The 21,971-nt window shown below is 35.5% G+C and overlaps 1 protein-coding gene across 1 annotated transcript in view; it reads left to right on the forward strand.

Annotated features, from left to right (window-relative positions):
• Nucleotides 1-21,971, forward strand: part of ATG7 (autophagy related 7) — a 104,167-nt gene that overhangs the window by 35,369 nt on the left and 46,827 nt on the right. Inside the window, exon 17 of the mRNA XM_050904627.1 lies at nucleotides 8,609-8,731. Within this exon, the coding sequence (XP_050760584.1) occupies nucleotides 8,609-8,731 (123 nt within the window). The remainder of the gene's footprint in view (nucleotides 1-8,608; nucleotides 8,732-21,971) is intronic.

Here is a 21,971-nt window from a genome sequence, read left to right on the forward strand (position 1 = left end):
AAAATCCTCTGAAATTGTCTACAAAATACGGATTTTTAAACTAGAGGTCTGGATTTAGGAACTACTGAGCAACTGCAATTTCTGCTTAAGGTAGTGATAGTTCGTAGTGCTTAGTGTCTGACAGATCATGCCTTATTGTTGAACTGCTGATGGCAGGGGAGAGCTAGATGGAATAAATGATTTTGTATGCGGTAACCAGTCATTACTGGCTTTCTGCTTGCTTAAGTCAACCCATCAAAGATGGACCACTCCAGTGTTTATAGAATCAAATTGTATAGACAGCCAAAATGGTATTCAGCATAAGACGGTTGCTTTTCTGTGAGAAAAATAATTTTCTTAGATGTTTGGGGAAGTGACCTTACTTCACTCCCAGGAGGTAGGGATTGTCTGTGGAAAATGGATGCTGTTTCTGGACTGTTTCTTCAAGGCAAAAATGAGAATTGTGCTATAGATGCCTGTCCCTATATGTGGGTAACAAACGGATTATCCGGCCACAAATTGTCAATAACCTCAGATGTGACTGGGGAAAAAGAAGGGCTTGCTGCAGTTGCTGTACAATAGATAGTGACTAATGACAGTGTGAACTGGAGCCAAAAATGTTGTAACTGCTGATGAGCTAATCAGCATAAATTTTGGACAGGAAGCAGAATGGGGATAAATAAAGTTGTAAATATCCATCCAGTGTAAAATGTGGAGCGAGCAGGAGATGGCTATTAGGTGACTGAAGGATATACCTGTGTATTAAAAGAGGTCAGGACAGATGATCTAATGATACTGTCTACTTGAAAACTCTTTTGTTCCTCTATGCTCAGTCTCTAAAATGGAGATGTTTATTTTCTTCTGCTCTGCCTCTCTCTTTATCCCTTTCTTTCTTTTCACTTCTATTTACTAATGCTTTCAGGCAGGGAATGCCTTAAACTTGTACGCTTTCCAGTAGAAAGTCCTTATATTGACTGTAATCTGAAGATGCCATTATGTTTAAAAAATTTGTGAGAAATATTTTAGAAAGGAAAGAGTAGCTAAAATAAAAATCTTGCAGTTTTGTCTGTATTATTAGTCTATCAATTCATACCAGGAAAAATGCTTACTTGTATATGAAACACGTCAAGGGCATTTCAGAAAAGCTCAGAATGCATGCAGTTCCCAAGAATTTAATGTTGACAAGACCATGCTTAAACTGACATCTCTTAAATTTCTAAGAACTCTACTTTCCACCTTTTCATTATTCAAAAAAAGAAGCTGAGAAGTCCTAAGCTAAAAAAATCTTGTTGAGACCTTTCAGGGCCTATTCTTCAGTAAGTTAATACTCCGTTTTCTGTCCATTGCAATTCAAAATCAGTATAGATAATAGCAACAGACAAAACACATTTGTATCAGTACATTCCTACTCTAAATTAAAACAGCAACTTTCTTAAATGAATTTTCAGCATATCCTACTTGGATTAGGTAAAATTTTATACTGATTATGGGAAGGTAAGGAGAAAACTATGAATGCAGAGGGTGTTTAATTATTTGGACATGAGCCAAAAATGATGCCATTTTTGCCTTGTGGTTTATAACCATCCAATATTTTCAGAATAGCCTTCTTCAGCGTGCACCTGGAATACAGCCTTCTTCAGAACTTTGTTTTATGATCTTGTTCTTAAAACTTAATTATGTATGAACACACAAGTGTGTATGAGCATTCATACACTCATTTGAGATAATACTTGGAGTATTATCAAAAGATAAAGTGTCTTAAGAGTCATCTTTGTGCTCATGTAACATTGTAGGACTTTTCTGTTCCAATATCATGAACCAACTCCCTGAAAAATCATTACGTGATCTTCAGAAAAGTTCAGTTTTGTTGCATTCTTTTTCATAGATGTATTACAGGATCACCTTATTAGGCTTTTCTTTACAACTTTTTAGGACCAAATGGTAACAAAAATGGAGAATTTGATGAAAAGGCAAGAGTGTAGGAGCTGAGAATTTTTTAAGGAAACCAGCATTATGGGTCTCATGATAAAATTTTGAACATTAGCAGTGCTGCCTGTGCAACTGCCTAGACCCAAGATCCCAATGGCTCACGGGCCTCATCTTACTCTCTTCTCACTTAGCAGGATTCTTCACAGCATTGTAGTCTTTCACTAAACTTCCTGTTTTAATAGCAGATACATTGAGCTTTGAAGAGTTTAACTGGCAAGACTTTTACATGTCTTCCTTATTTTCCAAGCACCTGTTGAAACTGAAATGTCTCTTTTCAGCATGCTAACACTCACAGTAGTTTTCTATTAATTCTGCATTACCTGTGATAACTGGATAGTTAGCAGTGTGCAAAAATATACCTAGGCATGTAAAATTTCTAAATAGAACATTGAATTTTGTGATTTTTCTGACTCTGAAATGTTTATGAAGTATCTTTCCCCTTTGGGGGGAGAGTTAGGGTTAGGGTGGGGATGGGTGCTATCTTTTTTGAGTGGAAAGTGTTTAAAGCCAGGAAGAGTGTAAAACACAGCACCAGTATTGTTTTGGAGGTAGGCTACCTATGTATCTTATTTAGTGTAAACAATAAATCTAGTAGCATTAATTTCTTATTTTATTTTTCCTGGAAAGTAAAGAACAGTTTCAAGCACTACAGATGCTAACTACTTAGAAAACAAAAAAGCCAAAACAAATGTAAATACTGGTAAAAAAATCTAAAAATTATGTGACAGAAATGAGGCATAAAATGTGAGCCAATTCTACATCAGCAGCCAGGTTCTTGGGATTAGGAGTTTGTTTTTTGTATTTTTACCTAACCAGATACTAAGTTTTATGCTATAAGGCAATCCTGGAGCCGGATTGTCTTTCTGAATGTCTTTCTACCCAGCAATTGAGACTTCTTTGTGAAGAACGCTATTAAAAAGAATATAACACCAAGGCTGCACATCTGTTTCTCGTTTCAAAACAAGTTATTTTACTCTAAGCCTCTATTTTTTTCCTCCATGAGGTTCGTTTTTTTTTTCCTTCAGTAAACAGACAAGAATAAAAAGATTGCTAATAAAATGGGTTACTCTGTATCATTTACACAAAAGGTTTTAGCAATACATTAATTTGTGCCTGTTGTGATAATGTGCATCCACAGATTCATTTGTTCTATTAAAATACCATCATGTGAAAATCAGTTGTAGCTCTGGCTCTGTAAAATGGAGACTGGAACTGAAGTTATAGCCTCAACCTGAGAGGAGATTTACATGTGTCAGAAAAGAGCGTGCTTTTAAAATGTGGATTCTCCTAACACTATTTGTAACAGACATGAAATACAGAAGGCATGTTACTTTCTGATTCTCCTTAAGCTCTGAAAAGTGACCTTCAAGTGAGAAAAAGATAAGAGTTCCTTAATAAATCTGTATTGCTCCAGCTTGCCTTGCTGGGCAGAAGAATTATATCCTTCCAGTTCTTTGTGTTGCTGCTTTGCAGTTTTCTCTGCTTGAGAAAATTAGTTGCTACATAGTGACATGTCACTGAATGACTAGATAGATGACACATTTATTCCCAGAAAAAGTTTGTGAGGGATTTTTTACATCTGTGGTCAGATAGTAACTAATTGGAGATCAATAATAACAAAAATTATAACATCTCTCAAGTATTTTCCTCCTGTAAAGCTGTTACTCAGAATGATCACATTGGTACCAAGTATGGTGTTAGCAGCAAAGAGAATTGTTAAGAACTGAAAAAGCAAAGTCATGCCCACTATGGGCCGTTAGACTCTGCTGGACATGATTAAATAGGAGAAAATTTCCTTTCCACACAGCAACCAATTGGGCACTTATTAAATCTGGAAACATTTTTTAGAATTATTTTGTGCCTATTTGATGTCTAGACTGGCTTTATTCCTGATGACCTGCAGAGTGTTCCCGTGTGGTCTCCTGGCATAGGAATTTGAGATGAGTTTTATTTTGCCTCATTCTTTTTTCTTTTTGAGGTATGTTCAGTGGCCACTGAACAAATATATGCCACATTACATTCATCAGAGGACAGCTGTAATTGAATTTGTCTAGTGAAGGTTAGATGTGGGCAAGTTAATAGTGTTTATCCCTTTTAGGTATTTATTGTAAAATTTTAATCATCTGAATTGGGAAATAAAGTCCCTGAAGGTGACAAAGTGTTCTTTCAATTGCTGCCTATATTAAAAGGATGTCATTATAGTGTATGCCTTCTTTAATTGGTACCACCACTGCTCAGGTAGCAAACTGAGTGATGCTGCCAGGTCATTCTTTGGCTCCCTGATATGTTGTTCTCTGGGCCATGTGGCTGGAATTTCTGTTTTAAAACTAGTTAACAGATACTTCTATTCAGCAGGCTGTTCCCATTATAAAAAGCAAGTAATTATAATCAGCAAATACACTTTTTGATAAAGTTTTTCAGGCTTCGGCAGGTGCTAATACAAGAAAAATATTCTGTATTGTTGTACTTTAGGTTTAGGTTTTTAAGGTACTGTGTCTATAGTCAGATGTGTTACCCTAACCTAAATTTGCCATTGTAGCGCCATGGAAAGTCTAGCAGTGTGACATGATGGAATTGTATAGGGGGAAAATAAATTTTTAAATCTTTCCATAACAATAGCAGATTTGGCCATATTAATGTGTATTGTTTCTACCCAACTTTAAAAAAAAAAAAAAAGCTACAGTTCACTAGATCCAAAAATAATACACCTTCAACTCATGGTTCTGTGACCTTGTTTTATTAATATTAATGTTTTATTAATATTAGTATTTTAAAAGACACTTAATGGGAGACTTCCTAGTCTCTTCCATGCTAATCACAATACAAAGGGCACTTGGATTTAATAAAAATTCTTCCAGATGATTCATCCAAAACTAATGCTAGACATTGTGGATGTCAGTGTAGTCATGCAGTCTGCTTTGTGTAAGTACATAAGAATTCATTTATAGCTATGGCAGAGAATATAGAAAGGTTAAGCACATCTCTGAAATAAACCAGGGCAGTTTATACAGAGCACCCTGGCACACTGAAGTAATGTACTTACTGAGGAAGCAATACCTGGAAATTTTCCCTTCAGGCTTGAGTCACAGTTCTTTGGAAATGAGGATCAAGACATAGTTAGCTGAGTAACAAAATCAACCAGATTTAAAGGCTTTTTGATAGATTTCTTGTATATAGTAAGGTTGCACTCGGTTCCCTGCTCTGTTCGTAATATTTGCATATCCCAAGTTAGTATACATCTTTTCGCAATTTTTACCTCTGGAAAGAGACCAAAATATCTTATTGTTGTTTTCCCTGCATTTCTTTGATATGCTGTAATATTTTAGAATAAGGTTACGGTTTCATTGTGTATAGGCTGTATATTGTTTCAACATACCATGAACTATAATCTGGCCTACATCACCAAAAAGATGTCTCATAAGCTCTGTATTGTGGTTCCAACAAATTAAAGCAATAGCAACACATTTGATAATGCTGATAGCTTTGAGGATTACATACAGGCAGGGCTGTGAACGTAATCCAAGTTTATAAGTTGATGTCTGTATACAGTGTTTTCACAAAGAGCCAGATGCAAGAGATTTCTGCACATCTGGTTGTTGTATTAGAATTTTGAAACACAGAATAGTCATTAAATGTATGTGTATATCCATAGTGCAATTTCACAACATATATATAATGGATAATATTAAGAGAACGCATCTCAAATGGAATGCTGAAGTTGTCCAGTTCTCTGTGTTGCATTGTGAACAGTCCGATGAGTTTGTCTTGATGTGTTTATCTCAGGAATAAAAAAACAAGAAGAACCACCCAAGGAAATGCTCCTAAACATTTTTTTTAATCTCTTTTTTCTTTCCTTTTTTCTTTTTCAATTTCTGATTATGTTTATGGGTCATTGCACAAATACAGAAAAATCCACGTATGGCAAAATAAATCTTTAAAGTATGAAGAACAATTTCTCCAGATTTAGTACGAGAACATGAAGTGCAGGTTTTATTTATTTTAGAACTGTGAAGTGTGGTCAAGAAGGTGCTAAATGTTTGTCATAGTCACCTACATCTGTCTTCTTCCCCTTTATAGTTGTGTTTCACTTGTTTGTGTTTTTTTGAAACCTAAGTATGCAGTAGATAATTTTGCTGCTAAATGGACATTTTGCATGAAGATCTGAGTGAAGATCCTAGTCTGTGTTTATTGGTAAACTTACAATTCTGTCAGCTAACTATAAATGTGTTTTTAAATGAGCTTGAATTCCTGTAGGAGTCAGTGCAAAACCTCACTGGATGTGTTTTGCTGAAGAATGGGCTGTGCAAGTTCCCACAGTTTTAAGATTTATCAATGCAAAGGTTATTTGAGACCTTTTAGGAATTGTTAAACTAGAAAAGAGTAAGATTTTTGAGAGTAAGTTGTGATTTTGGTTGAGTTAGATGAATTCATAATGAAACTACTTCCACCCCCCCCCCCCCCCCTTTTTTTTCCTCCCCTATTGTCCAAAGAAGCGTGAATGGCTTCTTTGGGGGTAGGGGTAGGTTCATTTTTAGACCTTGGAAGGAAGCTCACTTGGTTGAATCGTCTATTTCACAATAGAACAAACTACAGTCTTTCCAGGGTGCTTTTTTCCTTCTTTTCCAGAGGAAATGAATTCCACTGGTTACGGGGAACTTGTCTGTCCAGTGACAGTGGATATGTTTAAGGAGTACATAAGCTGTACAAATTTCTCTTACTGCTTCTCTCCCAAAATAAGGATAGAATATATAGAGTGAAAGAAAGCTTGTCCACAGCCCCTGCAACAGTGTTCTGTATAAAAGAACTTTTTATGTTCTACTTATAGTTCTTGCAGAACAATTCTATCAAAATGAGATGTTAAAAATAGAGATACGTGATGCATATAATTTGCACAGATAAGCTATAAGAAGACACGGATGGGCACAATATTGTGATTTGTTTGGAAATTTATACATCAGAGAATGAAAAATCCGGTATTTGTTTGAGCACAGGAGTCCTGGAGCCATATCTTGATGGCTGATTTTGGTGCTTTTCCCATGGCTGGTCAGTTATAGAGATGCAGTTTTTTGTGGATTCTCTGGTGTTTAATAAGTGTTGGGTTTATGCTGGAGCTTTTCTCAAGTACATCTGTACCCCACTGTCTGCAGAGGATATGTTTCTGAAAAGTTTGATATGGCAGCAATGCAACGTTGCTTGTAAAAAATGATGCGGTAAAGAGGGACTCATGCAGGGACTTAAGACATGTACAGCGTTTAAATACACAGGAACAGCATGTGTGGTTGGGAGAGTGAGAGGCAGGAGTAGATTATCAGAATCAGCAGCTGGAAGAGGTGCTGACTTTTACAGATGCTGGGTTTTGGAAAGGATCATCATTCTAAAAAATAACAGCCATTCTGAAAAATAACAGCCATCTGTGAAACTGCCTGATCATTAGCCCCCTTTTCTGTCCTTCACCCTTGAACTGATGTTGATTTGTCTGAGGAAGATGGTGATTGAGATGAAGATGTAACTGTTGAGAAAGGCAACAATAACTTTCACAGTAACAGGTTTTTGGCAGGCATTCAGTTTCATAGATTAAGCCATGGACTCTTCTGAAAAGCTTGCATCTTCTCTATATGGGATGATCCTGATGATCCTTCCCCTGCCTCTCTATCTTCAATGTCATACATACTGCTCCTTTGTATTAAAATATTGTGTGTTTCTGAAGTCCCTGCATGCATCCTGCTCTGCTACATGAATTTCTATAGGAAAAGTTGCTTTGCAGTCAGTCGAGCTCAGTTGCTTCGTCTGTGAGACTGATGACAGCAGAGCAGGATAGTAAATGATCAGTGGTAGGACTCAGAACAAAAATAGGAAAACAATGGATACTGGGATTGCTTGATTGTAAGTTCCTTCCATTTTCTTGCTACCTGGTTTCACAAAACTTGTAGAATCATGTTCATCTTTGACATTTATCTTTTGTTTTCTCAATCTCCATCATACTGGATTGAAATCAGCCTGCCAAATAGTTATTTAAGCTAAAGCTGCATGAAATAAAATTCTTCATGGTCAGGGGTTTGAGAGAAGCATACGCTAAAACCTTCCTCACAATTCTTGTAGGGAGTCTATAACAGATTCTCAAAATAAAAGATAAACTGGGAAAATTAGAGTAGAAAAATAGAGAGTGCTTTATGATACAATAGTCTCGGAACCATGAATCTCTGGAGATTGGGAGGATGTTGGACTTGGACACTGACTCGGAGAACTTTTCAGTCTATCCCAGCATGGTTCTTTCCCTTAACTGATACACTGGAACAGTCTTTTACTGTGTTTTGTGTAACTCAAACGCTCCTTTCATGACTTTGCAACTAAGTTTTTCTTCTTGCCATATCATCTGTTTTGTTATAAGCTTAAAAATACATTTAAACCAGGAAATCTTAAACCTCACTTCTCTTCCCTCTTACCTCCACCTTTCCCCACTTTAGAAATTGAGTTGGGAGAAATGATCGTTCTTTTCTCTGTAATTTTTACCTGTTTACAATATACAGTCATTTTCTCAGTGTTCGGAAAGATTGTACTTTTATTTTGTGAGCAAAATATGATGATGAATCACATTATGGGCATTATATTTGAAATCCTTTTCTGTTTGTTTATTTGACAGGTCCTTGACCAGTATGAACGAGAAGGGTTTAATTTCCTAGCTAAAGTTTTTAATTCTTCGCATTCCTTCTTAGAAGACTTGACAGGTCTGACTTTATTACATCAGGAGACACAGGCTGCTGAGGTAAGAAAATACAGTTTGGATGTTAAGAATAAACAGGTGGCAGTAAAGGGTGCTTGGTTTTATGTTCAGCTGTATAACCATGTGATTAAATGAGTCACTCATAGAATCGAGCAATGGTATTTGATTTACAGGATGATTTACACAAGCCACCTGCATATTCCATCCAGTGAGATAAGATGTGTCCTCTTAATGTTATAGAACAAGAAATATTGTTGGATGTGAGAGATCATTCTTTTTCAAGAATAGATGATGGGATGCATGTTGACACAGCCAGTTAGAAATGTGTAGCACTATTATTATTATTAATTTTATTGTTGTCACATTTTGTGAAATTACAGAAATATTTTAAGTAACAGTTGTTGCTTGGCAGTTCTGAACGCATATCAGGAAAGTTCCTGTCTGGTGTCTTCTAGGGTGTGTTTCACTGGCAGTGTAAACTGCAGTTTGTGCAAGCATTACAAGTACCGTATACAAGTACTGATAATGGGTAGCCGTGATAGCGCAGAGCCCAGTATGCGCTAAGAACCACAGTATTTACACAGGTTCCTAGGTAGGTTAGACATTCTCTTAAATTAATCGTAACTTTTTATATCTGAGCTTTCAAGTATTGCTTTTAAAGAAAACAAGTGACTTGTGTTATGTGGTGTAAGGAAATCAATTATCATTTTATGTCAATCTAAAATGTAATTACTATACTGCTTGATGGATTATAATATGGGGAAAACAATGCTGTTTATTTGTCTAGTGACAAAAGTTGTAGTGTGGAATGAAATTGTGGTATGTTTTGTTCTCATGGGTGATAACCCTGTCTAAAGAGTTGCAATATTGAGTTTATGCCATAAAAAATGAAACAGGTATCTGTCTTAATATTGTATTTTAATAATGATTTGTAATCCTTACTCTGTCTACAAATGTCTATACTGTTCTACATTTATAATTTAATTTTGGTGTAGTCGTATCACATGAATGTTTCTAAAGTTGGCTTTGAGAAGTGATTATTCAGTTACTGTAGCCTGTGCAAATGGTATAGCTGTTTTTTCAGCTGGAAATGGCTCAACAGTGTTGCTTAATAAGGTTTGTGGGGGGATAATGATGACTTGGCTCTCTGTTTCATGTTTTAACCTTTTAAAATAATTGGAGCAGATGCTGGAGACATTAAACCATGAAATACCTGATGCATTCTTAAATCAGCCTGGTGATACCTAGGAAAAATTTAAATATATATATGAGAGGGATCCAAGAAAGGAACACAAATACCCTTTAACAGGTGCTACTCATTAACAGTAAGAGTGATTGTAGTCTGATTGCCATACCTCACTTTTAGGCTGCTAAGAGGTGTCTAGGCTGCTAATGACAGCATTAAAAACAAATACAATTGCCTTAGTAATGTATTATTTTGCAGATATTAATTAATAAATTTCTTTCGCAGCTTCAGAACGTATACAGGTGTTTGTTTATAAAGTTTTAGATACTCATTACAAAATGTGGAGTCTGGTGTGAGTTTATCGCAACTTACTGAAGTTCAAAGTTTAACATAAAAAATGGAATTAGTGTGCTTTCAAAAATCTTTGGGTTCAACAGTGAGGTTTACGCAGTGAAATCATTGCTCATAGGTGGAAAAACTGACGTACAAAATATTCGCAAAGCTAATGCATTCAAATTAGCCCAACTACCATAGAACCAGCGACTTTACTTGATTGCTTCCCTGTAGCATTGCTGTATTTTTGTAAAAATTCATCTATTTTATCAGGGTTAACTATTTTAATAGTCTTGATAAAGTTTGTATTTATGAACGATAAGGTCTAACAGGCAGATTATTTGCAGATTCTGGAGCATGCTTGCTTTCTTTGGATTAAAAGACCTACTCTTTTATTACATTTTGCCACTGTTGACTCTGAAGAATAAAGAGGTGGTTTTGTTGTCCTCCAGTAGTCCCTCAGTACATAATTTGGGGCAGTTTTTTAAATTTTTAGGTACACAAGAGAATGCTTTTAGTATATTTTCTGCTGAATTGTTCTTGTATTTTGAGCTCGTTTTTCTCATACAGTGCAGTTAGTGCAATTTATATTGTTGAGTTTGAAGACTGCAGAATGGTTTTTCAGGTTTCTGGCTGCTTTTGAGCTGCTGTTGGCAGAATATTCTCTAAAATGGAGGCATTAGATTTGTTAAGATCAGTGTTCTTTAGGTTGATGTAAGATGTTCTTGATACGTGGCATTCTAAAAACAGCAACAAAAGTAGTGAGAGAGGTTTCATAAGACATATATGGCCTGTTTTGGTAATTAGAATATTTGATTGTTCTGTTGAGAAGTTACTTGCCTTTCTGCACTCAGACTTTTCAAAGGGCTTTTGTAGGTGATTGTTGGGTTTGGAGACCGCAAAAATGGCTTCTAGTAACTGAAGATTTTCCTTTCCTCCTATCTAGTAAAATTTGACCAGTGCCCTTGCTCCACTGTAAAGAAAATAGACTTGTAAAGTTACATGTCATCCAACCTTAAATTTACTGCAGTGATGTCATAATTGTGTTGTAATTCCATATATAAAATCACTTATATTAGGCTAATAAACTTGCATCTGATAGGGAAACTACTCCATCTTGTTCTTTTTTTAAAAGCATCACTCTCATTAAGAGCATTTAGTTGAATGTTTTGCTCAGAATGTTTTGTTGTGTTCAGAAGAACTGGAGGTTTTGTCATGCTGATCTTATGCTTCAGCGTATTGCATCTTAAGTTAAATCACACATTTCTTTTTTTCTTTTTTTTTTTAATTCACCTAACAAATGCTTAGCTGCTTTCATGATGTGTGAGTCATAAGTGCTTTAATGAGCTAAATAGTAAACTGATTTTAAAAAACTGCTTCTAAGTTTTGAGCTGCTTAAAAGAGATTCTGGATAAGTCATGCATGTTCCGTAGGAGTGGCTGACTATGGTAAATAGAATGTTTTTGGATGGCCTGAAGTTTCCATGAAAACCTTACCTCCCTACATGCTTAGCACCGACTGTGTTTGCCTGGATTAAAGCAATACAATTTGCAGTAAGATATGGAAGACTTTTCACTTACTGAATATCTTTTTAACTTGCATTGTTCAATTTCCTGTTCCAGTGCCGTGCTGTTGACCTAAGTATTAGTACCATCTTGACATACTTTACCTTATCTTTTTAAGATGACTGATAAGAATATAATCATAATTCAATGTGCAACCAGAGTAGGAATCATAACATAGATTTAGTTTGTGGTTCAAATTTGATACTAATTGCAGGGCTTTTAGTCAATAGAGCACCTAGTTCTTTAACATGAGGTGCATCAGGAAATTATAAATGTTCTACATGACTTCCTTAGCATGACAATTTACTCAGTAAATAATAAAATCAGCAAGTGTTTCTATTCTGTCTTGAAATGACAGTAAATTTCAGGCATCTGCTTTTTCCACATCTGGCTTTAATTTAGGTTCTGTGGAACATTTTTTGTTTTTTTTTTAATACCAGTTAGATATTTATGTACAGCTTCAGCAAGAGACTCTGATGACACACATGGCTTTGAAGGCCAATAGAAGCTGTGGGAAACTCCCACGTCAGCACTTAGACCTTGTTTCCACTGGATACAGTTCACTTTGGGAGCTGCCCAAGCTCATGTAAAAATTGCACTTCTGTTTTCCAGATCACTTTGTCTCCTTACTCCTAACCTAAACATTTTGACACTTGTTCAATGTGTAGTTGAGTTTAATAGCTGGTCTTAAAATAGAGAAAGCCTATGTATCTCTTGAATTATTGATCAGAAACTGGAGGTGTTGATTTGGAGACAGAACAACAACTAATTGAATGACTTCCAGTTCAGAACTTGGCTGGGCTGCCCAATGATGGTTGTGTATCGCAGTCCGTCTCTAAAACCAGCTGGTTTGCTTGCCACATACGCCAGACTTAACCCTGCAAAGTGTACTGAGTTTTGCTGATGTGGGGAGCTCTTTATATTTAATCTAGTCTAAAATTATAGCTTTCCTGATATGCACTCGACTACTCTGTGTTAAAGATTAAGTTTTACTGATGTCACACACTTCTGGAAGTGAAAACTGACACATTAATAAAGCCCATAGTCAAGATTATGCCATAGTTGTGGAAGAACCATTCCCATTTGTAAGATTTTTCTAAGAAACTTATTTCTTTAAGGGTACTCATTTTATTGTTGCCCTTTTTCTTCAGAAACAACTGCCACTGTTCTTCAAGGCCCAATTAAGCAAAGTAACCAGGCTTACCCTTACTTGAATATATGTAAGTGCTCTTGAAATCACTGTGAGTAAAGCATCTATTGAAAGGTATTGATAGAAGGAGCAGTAATAGTGATAAAGTGAAATTTTTGCATGAATTCACTGTAGTATATGTAGTTGAATTTCTATACAAGAATTTTTCAGCTATATCCATTTTCAGAAGTATAGAAACTTAATTTCTCTCTGTTCTTAATAAGACCCAAGTATAAATATACTTAGGATTTTAATTCCTAAATTACTTGGATGCTTTAGGAAGCTTTACTATACTTTCTGCTCTCATCAGGATGAAAGGAAATCATAAAATGCATAAAAGAAATAAAATTTTCACTTTGTGTTGTGACTGATTAAACAGAAGAAGTGGTAGAACTCTTGCAATCTGAGAGGATCATAAAGAATTTTGGAAAAAATCAAATCTGGACCAGAGTTCATATTTCTGAATGTGATTATAAAGGTCAGATATTGGTGCCAGCAGGTCATGATGTCTGTGTTATTTTACTTTAGTAATTCTCTACTTCAAGTTTTTTGTCTCTTACAGTGTGATCCATCGTATCTGTAGTTTCTATGACAAGTTCTTGCGGTCATTGAATGAACCCTATTTGGTATTTGCAAAAGCCCCTTGCTGTGCTTGTTTACTGTATCCCAAAAAATGCAGATTAGAACCCTTATCCTATAGAAGGGTAGGATTAATTAAAAAAAAAAAAAATCATGGTAGTAAAATACTTTGAGCTATTTGAATAGGAGAAAATGTAGAAACCCCTTTTTTATTCTGATTCTGCACTTATTTGAAGTTTGTGCCTGACCATTTTTTCAGCCGTTTATTGGGGAACAAGGCTTATTTGTGTAATAGGCAGCTGGTATTAAAAGTGAACTTTGTGCTTATCCAAATTTGGAAGAAAATTCAGAATTTCCAATGTGCTTTGCTATTAAAAATATCCTGCTTGTTTCTGATTCTGCATTATATTATGCAATGTATTTGATGCTGAAACAATAATACATGAATAGCCAAAAAAACCCCAAACAAAACAGAAAAATCCAACTTCAACAATATTATAATAGTAAGTTCTGTAACTTCACAATTTTTTTCTGTTAGCCAAGCAGTATTCAGAATTGAATTTTACTTGACGTTATGAAAATTTCCTACAAAAAACACTACTGATGGGTAGACCAAAGTTAATATTTGAGACTTTTCTGTGTCTGAACTTTTTTGTTTTCCTTCACATTTTTAATCTGGTGCGTTTCAGGAGAAATTTGCTTTGACAGATTCAGGCCTGCCCTGGAATCTCTTTCTTAAGAGATTAAGAGATTAATCTGTTTTCTTTCAGGAGGTGGGTTGTTTTTTTCTTTTTGAGTTTTCTCATGATGTCAATTAGTGTCATCATTTTTCTTCATTCATCAAGCAGTATTTCCCAGATCTTCAAATAATGGTAAATTTTTTCTGCAAAAAAAATCCTGTTGAACATGGTCCAAATGAGAAGTGAATCTCGGTTATGGTAGATTTTAAAACGTATGTAAATTTCCAATGCATTCTAGTTATTATGCTCTGCTATTACATGCCTAGGATAGATCTAGTAAGTCTGTCCTTCACACAATGTTCTGCTGAATCTGTGGTATTTCTGCTGTTGAAATTTTGCCAAGGAGAGGTAATTGTTACATCAACACAAAACAGTTCAAACTGAGTTTTGTAGCCTTTGAACAAGCCCAGGAATGGTCTTTATGCTGATACCTTATGCTGCTCTTTGAAGAATTTAGAAATTTCTCTGAAGTGTTTCCTCTATTTTGTATCAAAACATGATCTCTTTGTCTTTCCCCTGATAACTTTACTGATTGACTTCAATTATTATTACTAATAGTACTCAAGTGCCCTTCCTAGGACTTACATCAGCAACCAATGTGCACAAATACTCATGTTTCATGATATATTTGAATAAATATATATTTGTCCCTTCAGGACAGGGGAGGCCGTGTGCAGTCATTTTACTTAGTTGAAGCCAGGGGAAAGAAGGGGGAGGGACAGTTGATTGTAGGGTTGTACAGAATGGAAAGATTTCTTTGAGTGTACCGTACCACAGGAATGCTTCAAGGAAGATCTCAAGGATGAGAGCCTGCCAGTCTTCTGAGCTGAGAGTCCTGTAAGACCAGAGCTTGGAGTGTTACAGTTACAAACATATTTTCATCAGTCAACCCTCGTTAATGTTTGAATTCCAAAGAGAAATTTTAAAAGTGAGGACAGCTATAGAAACACTGCCCATATCACTTCAAATGAATAAATCTACATTGTCATAAACATCCTATGTGACCTTGTCTCAAAAACATGAAACAACCTTATATTTTTACTTGCAAATTTTGACTTGTAACTGTTGGCATCCTTCAATAAAAGGTGCTACTGATTAGCTGAATAGATTGATTAAACTTGTATAGTTATTAGTCAAATTAAATGAAACTGCAAATTCAAATGTAAGAATTAATACTTGGGGGCAGAGATAGAGGAAATGATGACTATTCAGTGTAAAGAATTTTTTTTAATTTAAGCTGCTGTTGATATCAAGCTGTCTTTTTTTGTTTGAAATTTCAAATATATGGAAAAAATTTAGACTACAACCACTGAAAGAAATTGAATAATGGCATTTGGGTTAGCAACAGATGGTAATTTTTTTTTTATTTTTTCAGGTATTAAACTGTGAATTGCTGTCATAGTGCCAAAACATTGACAGAGTTTAAATCTATCTCTATATAAAATTTCACAGTAAATCTTGCGCAGCTGTAAAATGGAAAGTACTGCTGTGAATAAACTTATAATCTCAGCAGTTTTTATATGAGGGAAAAAGCTATGCAACAAATAGTCAGCTATTAAAAAAAAAAAATCAGCCTTAGTACTATAGTACCTTTCCACGTGCTATGAAACTGCTGTAGCATTAATATTTAGTCTATGTTCTTCATAATGCCCGTGCAGCTTGTGAGTACTGCCTTGTGTAGATAATAGTTCAGGATTGTTTGTCCTCTTTATAAACAGTATTGATCAGTGGAGATTAGTACTGTTCAATATCAGACTTTCTCTACCAAGAGGGCTCAAAGCATCTGTGCTTTCTGATGTTTCCTGTTTTAACAATAACAGCACCTCAAGTGCAGTTGCAAAGGTACACTAGTTTTCTTTTTTATGAATTATTTTAATTGCTCTCATTAGATCGGTATCTAAACCAGGAGTATTTGAACTGATGAAGTTATGCTTAAATTTGTGCCATGATAATAAATTATATTAAACTGTACTTTATTTAAGATTTTAGAATATTTTTAGTTAATGATGAACATAGCACCCAAAATTTTGAAGCGAACTGCTATACTGAAGCTGTAAAATCTGAAAAATGGATTTGTTAGTGTCTTTAGAAACTAATCATGCCTCTGAGGAACTTAGTACACTTAGTACACTAAAGCATCTCCACAATCTAGGCATACCCTCCTATGGCACCGAGGACTTCAGTGATTTGAAGTCTGTGAAAGATTCATAAAAATGATTAACAACACTTAATAAGCAGTTAATGAGAAAGCAGTGATGACCCAACTGTCAGATATGGTAGGGGAGGACTGAGAGTGGTTTCTTGGAGTTAAAGAGAGAGAGAGCATGAAGCATGTGCAAATGCAGCACAACAATGTCGTCATGTTAAATATTCCCTGTCCCTCTTTTTTGTCTGCTTTAGACAGTAAGTGCATTTTTCCCTGTGTAACAAAGGTAAAACTGTTTCTCCAGGAGCATTCCCACCCTTCTGATACTTGACTGAGACAGAAGAGCTGCACATCTCTATCACATAATATCTTGGTGTAATTTTCCATGTTTCTGTTTCACCTACCCCATATATAGGTAAGGAAATACTGTCTTAAGTGTTTTGGCTGCTCCATCGGCAGGCATAGACACAAAATCTGCTAATCCAGGCACAAAATGTAATCCTATATAATCTAAAAGTAAAGAAAGGTGATCAAAGGAGTTAAAAAATCAACGAGGTTGCCTGTGGAGATAGAGTTTTACAAAGCGCTTTTCCTCCTTCTCCCTAATGATTATTCAGAGTTTTAAGATAAAGCAATGTTGAACAGCCATGCCTAAAAACTGATATGGAATCACTGAAGTAGTGTATTGCTTCAAAACAATGGAGTTATGAACATGAATTTCCTATAAATTCTGGCCTAATTTTCTAGGAGTCTCGCACCTTGAAATTCATGGGGAGTTACACCCTGAGATCCTAAAATCTTTCTTCATAATTGGGTCCGAATGTTTTTGGCTTGTAGTCTGTTCTCTCCTTGTACTTAATTTCCGCTTCTCTCTGTCTAGAAGAGGACTAGTACTTTACAACACTAACCATGTGTTTGAGAGAGTATTTGTTACCTGGCTAGTAAGAGCCACTGGTAGCTTTAAACCTGTAATAGATTTAATACTCAATCTTCTTATCTTGCTTAAAATGGTAAAATAACTTCTCCGTGTTCTCAGCTATGCACTTCAGCAGTCAGATTGCAGCAGTCTGTCACTAAGAAGTTAAAATGAGTGCTGCTCATGACTTTTATATTTAATACAGGATCCAAGTTTATAGTAGGAGAAAAAAGTATCCAAAATGTGGTAAGAGACAGTAACAGTAACAGAATAATAGTGTGCAAGTCTACCTCTCACGCTCTCACTCTTTCATTACTACGTGTATACAGAACAGAGTACCCTGATATATGTAGAAGAGGAGGTCATAACATATATTGTAATTTGTCAACATTATTCTACAGCATTTGTATTTATTTATATTATCCTAATATTGAGCTGTCCAGCTGCCTTGACATAGAAAATGCTTTACAGATTTTGGGTTTGTTTTATTTAAATGTTCACTCAAACCTATCTTCCCATCACCTGCCTTTGTTATCCCTCTGCATCTGTCTGAAAGAGAATATCTTAGCTGGTTGAAATGGCCTTTGAACAGTGCTGCTGTCAAATCCTCACATCCCTGTTACGTTAAATCAAGATACCATATATTTCTCTTTTTAATACCATAGTAATATTGGTATTCAATACCAATGGATGGATTTGGGATTTCCATGGCTCCAAGGGTTTAGGCAGCAGCAAGCTGATAGAAGTGTACAGAATGTACTGTACCTAGTCCTTTCGTGTTCCGTTTGCAAAGATTCAGGTAGTCCCTGATTCCTGTCAGTGCCTGCTTTGCAAGGTGAAAGCAAGACCTGACTGTAGTCCTGATAAGATTTAATGAAATTAAATGCCACTGAAGTCACATTGTTTAGTGAAGACAGTGACAATAACATACAGATAAAAATAAAAACCTTGTCAGAGTACTCTGTGTCTCATGGTAATTAGGTTCAAAAATCCCTGGAGTAAACTTTTGGGGAATAACTTTCTAACATTTTGGTAATCTGCACTGATTAGAGATTCATTTTATGGTTCTATCATAAAAAAGTAATTGTTTAACTGTGATTGGGATCTCATTTTCTCTGTAACTGCAGCACTAAGTATTGGTATGTAATAAACAAAAGGAGAATTATCAAGTGATTATGATCTTGTTCCTGTAGAAAGAATGTCTTAATGCGTCCCTCTGCTCTCAGCTTGTCTGATGCTCCAAATGCTAGTGTTATTGAAATAGGGCATTTTTATGCCCACCGAAAAAAGTAATGAGACATGAGCTCCTTAAAATTCAAGTTGTATAAAGGGGAGGGCAGGGAAAGTTAAGGCAGCTCAATGGTGAACCTCTCTGCCCCCAAAATTCAGTTCTTCTGAATCTTCTTGCACTTCCCTTTTGTGGGAATAGAGATTATGGAATTGTCAGCTGTCCCTGTCCTTTTTTGCACAAGGTGTACCAAAAAGTTCCCAGGTCTCCTTTACATTTGAGACCCAGCCAAATGATACATCTAGATGCGTCACACCTTACAATGATTAAGTGCTCTTAAAAATTACTGTGTATTTGAACTCTTTTTCTGCTAACCTAACTCTTGATGTCTTGCTATGAGGAAGCTCAGAACAACTGTATCAGTTTAGAGTAGTAACAGGAAAAACAATGTTCATAATTCCTGAAGTACCCTAGAAAACTGTATCTGTCTTAAGAATGCAGTCCCTCTACTGGAATTCTAGCAAAGACAGCATAGTCAGTAAGCAAGAAACTGAAGTTTGTGAATTAATGCTTAAAATACTGAGAGGGAGCAAGTGCATATCTGGAGATGAAACTATGATCCTCTTGGTGTAGGGCTTTCAGCCTCCTTTCTTTCCTTTCCCAGGGTGCTGACTTTTTCTTTGCCTGTGCTCTAATCAGTTTTCCTTCCTTGTGGGATTTGGGATTAGATAGGTGGTGAGGACAAGAGTTGCATTTTTGAAAATATCTAGCTAGTTTTTGCAGAGGAGGCTTTATAAAAACAAAACTGTCTTTTGGGCTAGGCCACAATTTTGAACGAGGTATATCATTACTAAAACAATATTTGGCAAATTAAGATTAAAACCTACTTCTCTCTCTCTTTTTTTTTTTTTTTTTTTTTTTGAGGGAGTGGTGGTGATGGGGGGAGGGGAGTAATTCTCTTCTAGAAAGATTTTCAAACTATGTTGACTTCTTTTTCTCTAAAGGAAAAATCTCCAGTAAAGAAGGGAGAAGTAAAATAATTTAGGGATTAAATCTCTTCTATTCCAATACGTTTTGTTACAATGAAGAATGAATAGACTGTTCAAGAAGCATTCTGTTATTCTCATGTGAAGAATAAGAAATTACACAACACAGACAAACACGCTGATAAACTTTGTTTTATAATTAAGAACATAAATTATACAATGTGCATCTTAGTGCAAGCGAACAGTTGCGGAGTATATGGGCCCCTGTAGATCATTCGAGTAAAAAAAGAAAAAAAGTTTGCTGCTAGACAAATTACTACCAGATGCAGATTTCAATAAACACATACTGTTGTAGCCTTACCCAAAGGTGCTATGAATTTCTTGAGGCAAGTCTGCCTCTGCATGCACTAAACTGTTGAATGGTTGAATGTTAATTGAGTTACTGTATTATGTATGAATACATTCCATCCCTCCAGTTTTTAATGTACTCTGTTCCTCTTCTAGACCGTTAAATGTTGTCCACAAGAGTATTTAATTGTTAACCATGTTTGCGTTCTTCTGACAATCTATATATCCTCTGGAAATGTGTCTCAAACTTCTCTTAAGGCATTCATATTAGAGTTGCGCAAGAGAATTTGTGCTGTCAATTATCACATATACCAAGTGCATTGATATTTTATTATTGTCAACACGTAATTTTGACTACAAGACCTTTCTGTACAAACAGTAGTAGCTTTTTTCCCAACCTTGTAAACTACTGATTTTCCTGTAGATATAGGTGGAACTAGTAAGTGGTAATAAATGAAGTTGATTACAATGTGAAGAGTTGTTGAAAAATCATGCAGATACACCACAACTTCTCTGTAATGCCAGTGATTGCTAATTCACATTCACATGACAATCAGAGGAAATTAAGTATCACAAATTTTAATAAGAAAACTTCAACATTGAGACCTACTGCTATGTGGAAATCTCATATGGAAAACCCTGTGTAAACTACTTCTCAACTTAAATTTTCACAATGTCTTAGGGTTTCTTTCTTTTTGAAGTATGGAATAATTTTACCAGCATGACTGTTTTAAAAATTTACATCCATATTACTACTATAATGCAAATATTGTTGGCTAAAGTTAACACTAATTTTGCAGAGATTTATAAAATGGGCAAATTTTGAATAGCCTTTAAAATTAGTACTAACCTAGCTCTTACTGGCCTGAGTTTTCTTTCTATTTGATTCTGAATATTTTCCTGGTATTTACACTTCAATGAACATCTCTACAAAGTGCTGGTATTTCCTTTGCCTTACTCTAGTTCAGTTCTCCTGAAGTTTCCTTTTTACGACATCTTTTTCTTGAACGCATTATAAGTTGGCTTCTAGCTGAAATCTGCTGTGCAACATACTTGTTTTTATGGAATTGGCTGGAGTCCTGGAGAGCCCACCTGACAGCTTAGGAGTGATAAAAATTAATGAACAATTCCATAGTTAAAACCCAGATTTGATTCGAAGATTAGCCTATTTGTGCCTGAAAAGATAAGGATTGCTTATCTTATCACTTCAGCGATAATTTTTCCATAGCAGTGACTTCTCTTAGTTGATTTAAGGGCAAACTGATGGAAAGTCATCTTCTTGTAAATGAAAGTTGCGTCTGACCTCATGAAGAGACATCCAAAAAGTCTATAGTGTTATGCATACACTAAAAATTTTGCCCAGAGAAAAAGGTTTCATTTTTAATTTTGGAGAACATGATGTTTTTAAAAAAAAGTTTTAGGACGAGTTTCTGTTTTCTTGGTCTCTCAACCTTTAAAAACGTCACTCTAGACATTAATTAACTAACGTGCTTCAAATTAGTGATGAGTTGTTGCATTCTCTAGATATTGAGTCTGGGACACTGAAACTATACTTCACATGTAAAATTTCATGAAGCAAGAGCAGCTTGTGAGTTACTGAGTTTGTTATGTTATTTTCATATACAGGAAAACTTTTGTCATTCTACAGGTATGATAATGATTTTTAAAGTCATTTAATTGTTATACAGCAACCTTAAAATAACACAGTTTTACTGGATAAATATGAATGGCTTTGATAAGGGGAAAATGCTAGACCTTGAAATCTAACAACATACTCTTAAAAAAGTTAGGTTGAGCTGCAAGCCTCAGTATGAAGTGAAAACCTTGGCTAAAACATGAGTAAGAATATATATGAAGCAAATATTACTAGTTTTGTCTTCAACTTTCTCAGCTCATTAGCACTTTGTCGCCAAAGGCAGGAAGGCCAAATGCAAGTCCTTAGACCTTGTTGGTAATTTTGATACTCTTTGAGAACGTGTAAAATGAAAATCAAATTTCGCATGTAGTCATTCGTTTTCAGTAGAAAATGGTTACCTGTATGAGACTTTAGATTAGATTAACAGGTT

The sequence above is a fragment of the Gymnogyps californianus genome, chromosome 13 (assembly GCF_018139145.2).
Source record: "Gymnogyps californianus isolate 813 chromosome 13, ASM1813914v2, whole genome shotgun sequence".
NCBI classification, from domain to species: domain Eukaryota; kingdom Metazoa; phylum Chordata; class Aves; order Accipitriformes; family Cathartidae; genus Gymnogyps; species Gymnogyps californianus.